General features: G+C 39.3%; 2 protein-coding genes across 2 annotated transcripts in view; both read right to left on the reverse strand.

Annotated features, from left to right (window-relative positions):
- Window positions 1–12,902, reverse strand: part of TRPV1 (transient receptor potential cation channel subfamily V member 1) — a 165,772-nt gene extending 152,870 nt beyond the window's left edge. Inside the window, exon 1 of the mRNA XM_075594144.1 lies at window positions 12,580–12,902. Coding sequence (XP_075450259.1) covers window positions 12,580–12,902 — 323 coding nt within the window. The remainder of the gene's footprint in view (window positions 1–12,579) is intronic.
- LOC142490565 (uncharacterized) lies at window positions 7,277–8,775 on the reverse strand. Its single transcript, XM_075592984.1, has 2 exons — window positions 8,665–8,775; window positions 7,277–8,301 (listed from the first exon to the last, which is right to left on the reverse strand). Exons 1-2 carry the CDS (start codon window positions 8,759–8,761, stop codon window positions 7,277–7,279), a joined length of 1,122 nt encoding a protein of 373 aa, XP_075449099.1. The 5' UTR covers window positions 8,762–8,775.
- Window positions 12,903–13,282: the final 380 nt, after the last annotated feature.

The following is a 13,282-nucleotide window of genomic DNA, read 5'->3' on the forward strand; positions in this document are numbered from 1 at the left end:
TACAGTAATTCATCATTGGGACACCTTGTAAACTCATTCTATACCAACTATCCTCCTTACACAAATGCATGCATATGCACACGACTATTCATTGTTGCCAACATGTCACAATAACATGGATAATTACACATGTTACACAAAACTTTTCCCACGTCAATCTCAGCCTTTTTGTCTCATTACATGACTGACTCTTGCGTTCACAAGTGTTACATGCATTGCACATGCAACTATTTATTTGCAAACAATCTTTGTACAAAGCTTCACGTCACATCATTGCCAAATATCATCATTCCCTGCAGAATACACACAACAAATACTTAGAACAACAAGTGCACACAGCTTGCCACAGAAGTACTTTATTATGTTAATGTAACACCTTGCATTTTACTATGTCACCTGACATCATCACATACCTATTTAAAGGACGCACATTACCTGCTCATTCACAGCTACTCATTTCAAAATGTTGCGAATGTTTAGGAGACGCAGGAACATTCTTTTCTATGACATGCTTGCTGATCAAGAGAATGATATAGGGCAAGGTAGGGACACACCGAGGGACAGTGACAGTGACGCGGATACGACAGGGACAGGGAGAGGGACAGGCCGAGGGACAGGTAGAGGGACAGGAGATCAGAGGAGAAGACAGAGGAGACAACTTGTGCCTCGTCCGCGTCTGTACAGGGAGAGAACCCTGTTAGATGGGATGAGTGAGGAGGAGATTGTAAGTCGCTATCGTTTGAGTTCAGCAGCAATCTTAGCTCTTTATGAGGAGATAAGGGGGGATTTAGATTTTTTCACAGCCAGAGGTCGTGCAGTCCCTGGGCTTGTTAAAATGCTGTGCTCATTACATTATCTTGCTTCCGCGTCATACCAGACAACTGTGGGCATAGTGGGCGGGGTCTCGCAATCTACATTCTCGCGGGCCTTGACCCAGTTTCTCTATGCACTCAATAGACGCGCTAGGAATTATATTCATTTTCCTACAGAGGCGACAGAGTGGCTGGAAGTCAGGACTGGCTTTTATAATATAGCAGGGATACCATGTGTGCTGGGTGCAATCGATTGCACACATGTTGCTTTGATTGCACCTAGTCAGAGTGAGCATGTGTACCGCAATCGGAAGCACTACCATTCACTCAATGTACAGGTGGTATGTGATGCCACGATGAGGATAATGCATGTGGTACCCAAGTTCCCTGGTTCCAGTCACGATTCCTCTATCCTGAGGAACTCTTCAGTCTTCCATGCGTTCGAAGAGGGACATTTTGAACCTGGTTGGCTGCTGGGTGAGTACATATTTACATGTTCTAACACAAAACACATGTTGATTTAGGAATGTTGGCATTGTACAATTTGATCACTAATGTCAGCTTATGTGTGCTCCATTCATTATAGGTGACTCAGGATACGGAATTAGGCCGTGGCTCTTGACTCCGGTGCTAAACCCTCAAACTGAAGCAGAGGACAGGTACAATGCAGCCCATATATCTACAAGATCTGTTATAGAGAGGACATTTGGCCTACTCAAGACCAGGTTTAGGTGTCTGGACAGAACTGGTGGGGCTCTTCTATACAAGCCTCAAAAAGTGTCTGATATTATCCTTGCCTGTTGCATTTTGCACAATGTTGCACTCAGGCACAATGTACAGTCAGACCTAGCTGAGGCTTTGGTAGACGAGCATCCCACCCATGTAGCTGCTGAAAATGAACAAACAGCCAGTGGTGGCCAGACACGACAGAATCTCATCAATTCATTTTTTTCTTGTAAGTACAAACTCATATGTTCCTAGTACTACTTTTATAGTTTAATTATGTTATATTAACAATAATGTTTCTTTATATAACCTTCTGTTAGGACACAGATGAATATGGGTTGCACACCTTTCTTTTCTCTGCTGTGTGCACAAAGGGATGTGGCACCGGTACTGCACCGACACACTTTATTCGAGCAAATACCCAGTATGTACCTGGCAGATACCTGGAATGCGCCGCTCCTCACCTCTGACAAGCCCCGTTGCGTTTGCCTTCCCAGCCTGGGTTCATGCCTGGCTGACGGGCGGCTGATCTGTTAAATGATAATGATTAGGATTTAATAGGCTGCAATGCTTCGCGTGTCTACCAGATGGCATAAATTCATGAATTGTAATGCAGTATATATATATATACTGTGCAGTATTGCAGCCAGCGGGAATAAAATGCTTCAATCCCTGCATGGAAAATAACCCAATGCACTCGGGCAGAAAACAGTCACAAACCTCAATACACCCGGGTATACCCGAATTCGTGGGACTAGCCGAGCTCGAATAAAGTGTGTCGCCAGTGTATGTTATTGTTGCACAGGTTATATAATCCCTCTTCAATTGTACTTTAGTTGTGTGTATGTGAATACAACTTGGGTAACAAAGCAATAATATTTTAGCATTGTGTTATTCCTTATGCTAAGACAAAACACATATTATGCCCATAATCATTCATGCTTCTAGTATGCTTACATACAATGTTATTGGTGCAGTGTAACATGTACATCCATATGATGTGTACACCAGGCTGATTTACATTTTGAATGTCATGAAATATACATGGTGTTGTACATTTAACACCAAATACACACTTTGCTGTGTTGTTTACGGTACTGAAGATGGCATGTCAATGTTTGCAATTTATATATTGTTCCTTTGCATTATAGGTATATCTCCAGTATGACTGATCATGGTATGTATATTTGCTGACATCTCTCATAAGATGTGGCTACCTCAATCTTCCTATAATTATTGGAACTAAAAACCCAACATATTGGTTTAAACACAAATGTTACATATATGTACTTTCTGTATCATGTATATGCATTTAGCTACTCTTGAGCTTTCATGTGCATTGTATTACAAAATGATTACTCACATTTCATCACATTTTATGTATGTTTCCTTATAATTTCCATTAATGTAATATAGAGGTGGTTGGAGAAAAGGGGATAACTGTACTTATTTGTTTACTTACGGGAGCACATTCATCACTAGCATAGACACACTTTTTAAGACAACTGTTTGTGTCTCTATCAATTGGTGTAGGATCCATGTATAACACCGACAAATGATAACACCAGCTTTATTATGGTAGCTTATATCATCATATTGACTATACTATGTATTTCTAAACGATTAATAAACACAGTAAACTATAGTTAGTTAGGTTAATGAAATATACACAGAAACGTACTTCATAACATGATGGTGATGTCATATTCAGAACATCATGCATTGGAGGGGACCATAACATCTGGCCAGTAACATTATTTGCTACAGTCCCAAACCATTTTATCTACATACCCATGTAACAAGAGATTTTAAAAATAAATGGCTACTTGGTTGTAAGTGTCCTTTACATTGGGAGAAGGAGTGGCTCACTGAGTAAAGACACACACTGGCACTGATAGTTTGAAGCAGGGGAGTCTGGTTCAATTCCCGGTGTGGGCTCCTTGTGACCTTGGCCAAGTCACTTTATCTCCCTGTGCCTCATGCGGCAAAAAAACATTTGTACGTTCCACGGGCCAGGGACCTCAGGCTGAAACATGTGTCTGTAAATCGCTGCGTACAACTAGCAGCCCTATACATGAACATGCTCATATTATTATTATTATTGTTACATAGTTTCGACAGTCATACGTTCCATTACATATTAGAATACACAAATGTGTTAGCAGAGTGGGAATGGTTGTTATATATAAAACACACCATGTCATAAAATGTTAGTAGTCATTAAAGAACACTCAATAAAAATTCATGAGGCACTCTTTTGCAACATCATTATGTTAATTAAGTGCTTATGCAATATAGGCATAAGGGTATCACATTTTTAATTGTTTGTTAATAAGCGCTGCAAGCAATATAAAATTAGTTCCATATGTAGTATAGTAGTCGGTGGCTCCTCCTCACAATCATCTCATATAAAGGTAGACTCTTCTGAAATCATACATTGATCCGATTGTATCTTCCCCGACATCTCTGAAATACAGCAAACACATGATGGTCAAAGATGGCACCTTACTAGATATGCATCCGTGACAACGCGTTACGCAGCTCTATATGATTGTGTAGATACACACGTCACTCACTTATATGTTAGAAGTAAAACTGTTCATCAGTATGTAATGTTTCTTTAAATTTGTAGCAGGCATAACTATGTATAAGAAGTGAACGTTGCCTGTATACTGAAAGATGTGCGCGCACATCTTTGTGTGCGCACGCACTTCACGCTTGGCTCCACTAACTGTTAGCGCATGCGCAAAACAAAGCGTACGTTGTGCGTTCAATACATGTTGAAAATACCAGTAAACATAACATCTTTATTTCAAATACAATGAAGACGAAACTACATTCGTTCTAAACGAGTACATCTGTATTCTTTTTAAACAGACGTGTTTGAACAGAAAGCACGGCCGATAACACAATGCGCAAATGCAATACGTGTGACGTCATGTTAAGCCAGCGTGAAACGCACGCTAACACTCCTCCCACTCAATTAACATTCGGCTAACGCCCAGGGTACGCCTACAAACACTGAGCCGCACGCATCACACACTGCAGTTACCGTTACTATAACAAAACATGACAGCCAATAGGCTTTGAGGCGCGCACGTCGCTTGGGGGCGGGACTTACATCACTAATCCTTTTTAAGGACGCCTTGGCCCATGACAAGGGTCCCACGTCATACGTGGTGGACCCGGTTTTCAATGTTGTAGATGTTGCATGATAACAAAACAGGTATGTGTTAGAGTAATGGTAAAATGTTGCTAATATGTTTAAAGGGATAGGAAAGTACGTATATTTATTCCGTCAGCAATGTGTACTACTCTTTCAGGTCCTACTATATTGTATTAGGAAACAATTTGTTTGTGATCGCTACATGTTATGCAGTCTGCAATGTTACGCTGTATCCACGCATTGAAAGTGAAAATGGTGGTTACAAAAAAAAAAAAAATTTAAACGCAGAGTCAACGCATAACGATTGTTATATTTACCATTCTTCTAGAATTAACTCTTCGCCTGGCTGCAACTGGTCGCTCCAGAAATGCAAGCCATTTTCATCCACGCTTAACCCAACCGCTGAATCCAGTATGGCACATATCTCCTCCAGGATGCGCTCATAGGAATCGCCACTGCTTTCTTCAAATAATTGGTCGGGAGGTAGGTTCATTTCTTCCGGTTCCCATTCCAATGCAATTTCAGCTGAAAGGCTTGGTACATAATCATAGTACTTTTGTTCTTGTACAATGTGGGTTTCAGGAATGGAGGCTGCAGATATTGCAGCACGTATCGATTCAAACGGATCAGTAGTAGCGGATACATTGCTATTGCCATTAGGAATAAATATGCCTTTCACGACAATATAAGTGCCGTCTTTCAGGATAAATTGTTTTTCCGGGGCAATCTTCCAGAAACCATAGGTGTGTTGTAGCTTATCCTGGTCACGTTCAAAAAAGTCATTACTTGATAAAGTGAATCTTATTGAGGAATTAAAATTCCGTGCATGCTTACGGTCTTGGTAATAAGGATATTTTGCTCGAATGAAATCATCGATTTGGCGTGTGCTTGCTTTCTGTCCGCGACTGTTCAAGATGGCTTCACAGATCATGTACTTATACCCTAAAAGGGGATTAATATTGTTAACGAATTCATCAGCCATGTCTGAGTAGCACAAAAGCTGTGTGCAGGTCTGTGTTATTTGCTCATCAAAATGAATGTGCTGAATGGCTAACAAACTCCTGTTTTTCCTTGTCAAGGTCAACAAAAGTAACTACTTTGACTCCTTATTTCAAACGCCAATTGGATTTGTTTGTCTAATTGGGTTAACAGTTGTGGTTCGTGATATGGGACTGTGGGAGAAACATTTCTCCTTCTTTTATCTCGTTTGTGAAAAACATCCCTAGACTGTGAATGCGTTCACATAGTGTTTTTTTGAAAACTAACAAAGACCAGTGTGTGAAAATATTTCTTAGCCAGGCATATCAGTAAAAACACACCTGCAAAAAGAAATGTTTTTTCCCCGCTTACATTTCTGTGTGTATGTGAAAGTCTGGTTAACTCCCTGTCTGCATGAGTTTAAATACGTGTGTATATATATATATATATATATATATATATATATATATATATATATATATATATATATATAAATATATCTCTTATAAAAATATATATATATTTATATATAATATTTTTTTTTTTTTTATATTGCAGGAGTACACACAACATTGATGGCATTAAGTATACCTTGTATGAAACCTATTTAAATGGTGAGAAACATGATTGAATGAAGTAATAAACATTTGTTTAAGCACAATACTGTTAGAGTCTCATACTTAGGATATTTCTCAAACATTAGGCCTGTATTATTAAAATAGTGTGCTTTCACAAGGAAGCATGAAGTGTATTAGTTTGTGTATACCAGTTTATATAGTACTATATATATATATATATATATATATATATATATATATATATATATATATATATACACACATATATACATATATATATACACACATATATACATATATATATACACATATATACATATATATATACACATATATACATATATATATACACATATACACATATATACATATATATATACACATATATACATATATATATACACATATATACATATATATATACACATATATACATATATATATACACATATACATATATATATATACACACTCACACACTCACACTCACACTCACTCAGTGTGTGTGTGTGTGTGTGTGTGTGTGTGTGTGTGTGTATATATATTATTATACATTCTGAGATGTTATAGAAACGAACACACAACTGATTAAAGGACAAAATTACAATGGCCAAGCAAGGCAAAGGTAAGTAATAATTTACACATAATCCTGCTGTACACGTACAAGAAAGATGTTTGCACTTACTTAGGTGTTTTAATAATTGCATGTGACTAATATGCATATGCAATTCTTACATCAATTAACACACCCAAATGCAATGTTTTGCTGCAAAGTCAATGGCAGCTTCTCTAAACTTAGCAACTGGCTCCTGGTGGACCATTACTGAACAGACGATTACAACATAAATATTTATAACACAATTAATTATGAGTGTTAACATTTCCAAAACTTCACGTGTACAAGAACATAGTTGAAAGTTTGGAAACAACACAGTCTTCAGCATACATACAATAGTAATTAGATAATCTGAAGTCAACAAAACAAGGCCAAAGACATATTTTCTGAATTATAACATTTATTTTTTTTGTTCCTTTTGCGAGCGAGTAACAGGCCTGCTTGTTGTCTCTTGAATTTTCCTTTTTCTTTTGCCACCAACTTTAGGCACAACAGAGCCACTTTGAGTGGCCTCTGGCACTTCACGGGCAGGGCTTGTGGCCAGTGACTGTTCACCTACGGGGCTTGTGGCCAGTGACTCACCTACAGGGCTTGTGGCCAGTGACTCACCTACAGGGCTTTTGGGCAGTGATTCACCTACAGGGCTTTTGGGCAGCGATTCACCTACAGGGCTTTTGGGCAGCGATTCACCTACAGGGCTTTTGGGCAGCGACTCACCTACAGGGCTTTTGGGCAGCGATTCACCTACAGGGCTTTTGGGTAGTGACTGTTCACGGACAGGGCTTGTGCCCAGTGACACATGTGAGCAAGTTGGTAGACACTGCACAAGTGATGGTTGGTCTGTTTCATGTGTGTCTTGTTTTGTTTTTGTCGCCTCCTTTGTAGGTGTCTGCTGCTGAATTTGTACAGATGGCAGCGGTAGGATGTCATCAGGAACCTGCACAGCAATGTCTGCTACTTGACCGGTAACATTTGGGCCTGGTGAATGAATATCAGATGAATGTGGTGAAAACTGACCTGCATGAACAGATCCTGGCTGGGAGGTGTTGAATTGTGGTACATTAGTCATTCTCCAGTAATTAGCTTGTGTTTGCTGAACAACTAATGCTTCGAATGAGGTGTTGATTTTTTGCAACTGTTTAGGCACTTCAATGAAGACTCTGTGGAGATGTGCCAATTGTGATACTGTTTCTTCCTGCAGTCCAATCATCCTTTCCAGCACTGTCATCATGTCTGAATGGCGACGATTTTCTGCGTCCACTATTTTTCCCTCTGAAGCTACAATTGCATCGTATGTGGAAGTTGATGGACGATTTGGCGGTACAACAGTTTCTATTGGCACCTCTTCATGGTCACATGATTGTATTTCAGTCTCTTCTGTGGCGTCATCCTCATCATACTCATCATCCTCATCACCATGATGTTCTAAAAAGAAATGTACACATTATTAAATGGCATGTTAATGTATGCTGTGTTACTATGTAATTGTACTGTGTCCTAAGTAACACCTAACATGTTAGCATACGTTTTATAACCTCATTAAAAACTACCTTGACTTACGAATAATGTTTGGACTCAGTATGAAATATGAATGAATGAAAAGTTGCTCTAAACTCAGAAGTCCTACATGATAATTAACATCACTAACACAATACATGTTGCCTTACACTTAATTTTCACTGACACTAAGTAATCCTATTTAAAGAAGATGTGCAAAACAAATAATGCACATGACAACATAACATATAGAAGAGCACATATTATATGGCCAGCAAATGATACACTCACCTTCTAGTAGTGTTGAGCTGGCTGACCCAGGTGAAGACACTTGTTCCATCTCAGGTGACACATGTCCTCCAGGGGCAACTATATATAACAATAACATTAGTTTTACATTTACATGTGTAAATATTGAACAAACACTTATTGTATGTTCTGTATTTATGATTAACTAACAACATCAGTTCCTTAACCGAAAATGTGTGTGAAAGTGAACATAAATAGTTGTAATAACACTGTACATGCCTGTGTACTTAGAATTTTTGAGTTCCCTAACATACAACATACTATGTTTCTGCAGTAATGCGTGAGGATAAATAGATTAAATGAGTACATAAAAATCATATGTTGTGTAGTGATATCAGTATCATAATGTACATAACTATCATGAGATGACCATTCACAATGGTTATCATGAAGGTGGTCATATTGCAAAAAGTGTTGTTTTTGGTAGAGGATATGTGTGGTACATTAATCGAAGATGTGGCACACCTGAATGTGGCTGTGACTCAACAAGACAACACATGCAGTGTGTGATAATGTGTCTTTCATAGTAGTTCAACTATAGATATGAGTGAACTAATGTGTGACGTACGGTTTGATAAGTAATGAGTTGTTGGGGCATTTAGTAGCTAGAGTTAAGCTTTCAAATGAGTGTGATTAACTTCAGTTGTGCTATTCAGGTTGTAAGAAAGGTATTCCCTTCCCCAAAAAGCCTAATCAGCCACACCTTTCAATGACTTGAAACAGGTGCAAATGGTGTGAACTAAGTTGACCGTGAAATGAGGCTGTAATTAGTGTGTGTGCTGAACCCCACCCCCTCTGTTGAAGTGTATGCTGTGATGAGATATTAATTGCAGCTGCTTTAACACAATGGTAGATGAGCTAAGTAGTCATCTGCAGTGTTTAAGTTATGAAAACAATGACATAACATATGATACGTGTGCCTCATTATGCTGTCTGTATATGACATAAAGCAAAAATGGACCTTTTCATAAGCAACTATAGATGTGTTAGTGCCAGTGATGTTTGTAGGCCGTTACATGCAATTTCTTTGATGCATGCTTAAAATAGGCAGTAATGTCATGTTTGTCGGAGTAAAATCAATAAAATACACAATAATATGATACATATTTCTGTTCTGTACCTGTAGCTACTAATAATTTCTCATGAACATGTGTTACACATGTGTACTACCCTGTTGTTCCCCATCTTCGCCCACCATCAATTGCTTCCACTGCAGCTATGCATTTTGGGAATTCACATGTAAATGAGCACGCAATGGCACGTGCTATATTAGTTACTGCTTTTAGTAGGACTACTACATATATGTCTATTTTGAGATATATATATACAGAATCAGACATATACATATATAGATGCAGGTATGCTTATATTGTGAAGACAGTATAAAAAGCAGTGTAAATATGCAAAATAACTGTAAGCAACGACACGCCTAGTACAGTAATATTTATCACCTGCTGGAAATTGTGACGGATAAATTCCAATGTCACGGTCACCAGCCAAGCCTTCCACGACGACGGTAAGTAATTTTGGCCGAAGCAGCTCCTCCAATGGAGTCAATATGAGACGTTGTGGTGTGGGCCCACCTCCAGTGCCAGTAGCATGCACGCGTTGGTCTTGTATTTTCTTTTTCAATTTGGACCTAATATCATCAAATCTTTTCCGACAATGATACTTGTCCCTGACACTATTCCCACAGGCATTGACACCAATGACTATTGTGTCCCACATTTCTTTTTTGCTTGCTGCACTTGTCCGCCCTTGAAAAACATATAAAAGATATGAGGTAAATTAATAATAATATAAGCACCAGTTTCCTACACTGCTAGCTGTTCCAAGAGATAGCAAACATGCTGTTTTATGTGTAATATGTGCAGCACATGAGCATTCACTACTAAACCTATACATGTAAGCAAGGTTGCATTCATATTGTATGCAGTTCTGGCAAATTGACCGCCTGTGTTTAGTTGTCCTTGTAAGGCATGATAAAAAGCTGTGTTTCCAGACTAATTAACATAGAAAGATATTCTGAACCCATATTTGCATATGAACAAAACTCAGATGACCTAGGATCACATGTATTTGAATAATAAATGTAAAGTTACACTTACCTACTAAATGTCCATAGAGACTGTCATAGTGCTCCAGAATGCCAGTGACAAGAGCCCTATTTTCCTGGTCATTGAAGCGAGGATTACGTGGCTTCTCCACACGTTTTTTCCGAGCAGGTTTAGGGTCAGAGCTTGGCTGGTGCTGACTGGACTCTCCTTCTTCCAATGGAAGAGCCTCCAAAAGCTGGCCACCAGCAAGCACGCCACCACCAGACACCCCATCAGCAACTGCGCCACCAGCAGCACTCCCAGCACCAGCACTCCCACTCCTAGCACCAGCACTCCCACTCCTAGCACCAGCACTCACACTCCCAGCAACAGCACTCCCACTCCCAGCAACAGCACTCCCACTCCCAGCAACAGCACTCCCACTCCCAGCAACAGCACTCCCACTCCCAGCAACAGCACTCCCACTCCCAGCAACACCACTCGGTGCACCAGCAACATCACTCCCTTGAACAGTACGTTCACTCCGACGCGTACTCCCACGAGTAGCACTCCCACTCCCACCAGCATCACTCTTCCCACGCTTTGCGGGCATACTTCCAGCACTCACAAAAAACAGACAAGAAATGTACAGGCAATCACACGACCCACTTCCACATATAAAACAAGACAAAGATGTAAACAAAACAACAAAGGACAAAGCTCACCCAATACACAACAAGTCTCTCAGTCAATATGCAAATCTTCAATCGTCCAGCTCTGTGCGTCTCTCTCTCTCTCTCACTCCCAACAACACAGAGAATGATTAGCAGTACACGTTGCCTTTAAATATGGCGCGCAATCAAAAACATGCTTGTTTCGCCTGATTCAGCAAGATTTGTGATTGTGCAACCTAACAGCACCCCGCCACGCACGCCGATACACCTGTGTGTGATCGGCTCATCATCGTGAGAGTGGGCGGATTTGTTTTCTGGTTGATTTTGAATGTATTCGGCACTTACTGCATACGGAGAGGGAAAAACGCCAATAACATGACTAATCGATAAGCTTGCCGATTTCACATAATCGTCGCTTACTGCATGAGGCCCTATATATATATATATATATATATATATATATATATATATATATATATATATATACTGTATATATATATATATATATATCTACGATAGATAGATAGATAGATAGATAGATAGATAGATAGATAGATAGATAGATAGATAGATAGATAGATAGATAGATAGATAGATAGAGTGTATTGTATGTCTTTATTTATATAGCGCCATTAATGTACACAGCGCTTCACAGTAGTAATACACGGGGTAATCAAATAAATAACAGATAATATAAATAGCTGGTCATGGGAATAAGTGCTTCAGACATAAAAGTAACATTAAGGAAGAGGAGTCCCTGCTCCGAGGAACTTACAATCTACAATAGATAGATAATGTATAGATATATAAAGTCATATAGCCTGCGCATAGAAAAAATGTGAAGTCCATTGATGCTAACAATGCTTACACCAAATGTTAACTGAAAGATAAATCTATATGTCCAATGTTAGGAAAAAGAAAGTAAAAGAGAGGGAGAAAAGGAGGGACGTGGGAATGGATCTCAGCATTCAGGATATGCCATTCTTATCTGTGGTAAGGGTATTGTTCAATATCACGCTAGTCACTTGAATTAAGTCCAACCTGAGAAGTTTTTATGGATATCTTTATATAGTTACATTTTACACATAGTAATCTTTATTCTTACAAAAAAAACATTTTGGTCCTTTCCAACAAAGGAACACAAATATACCTCCATATTAATTGCCAAGTATTTACTCAATACATACCTGACTAACGAATTGCAATATTTTCCTTTATCACAATTTTGATGGAACTTAATGGCGGGAGACATTACTTTGCTTTCTATCTGGTACACTGAATCCATAGGAGCCATATCGCGTTCTGTATCTCCTTTGCCAAAGCGGCGGCACTTGAGTTTTGGTGAGTTGAATATAGCATATTTGGCATGCCGTAGCTTTGAGGCAGAGCTGACTTCTGGCGCACATGGATTGGTCTCATCACTGTGGGATTCATCTGTTTCCGCAGTAGCGTTTGCCTCGTCCGTATGCTCAGATTCATCAATTTCAGAGGAGCTTCCCATTTTCTTCATGGTCTCTGAACTGGGAAACAAAAAACAAAATGGATGCAAACCAAATACAGACAGTGAAACCTGAATTTACGTGGTCAAGAAATGGCTACTGGTTCTTATGTTGCAATGTTAACCCATAAGGCCAATGATGCCTCCAGGTTCTACCATAAATTGTGAACACAATACGCGGTCTAGGACATTTAGTATTGGCCATTTTGCTGCCATCAAATCGACGCTGACGTTTAGCTGCCACTTACCTTGCCCCCGAGACATTTCTGTGCCGACCACTTTGCCGCAAAGGTAATTCCTTAACTTTACCCCTTACCCTAAAAAAACACTAATCTTAACGCCTAATACTAACGCTGCCCCCTACCCTAAAACCTTAAGCCCCAACCCTTAAG

Source organism: Ascaphus truei, chromosome 3, assembly GCF_040206685.1.
Source record: "Ascaphus truei isolate aAscTru1 chromosome 3, aAscTru1.hap1, whole genome shotgun sequence".
NCBI classification, from domain to species: Eukaryota; Metazoa; Chordata; class Amphibia; order Anura; family Ascaphidae; genus Ascaphus; species Ascaphus truei.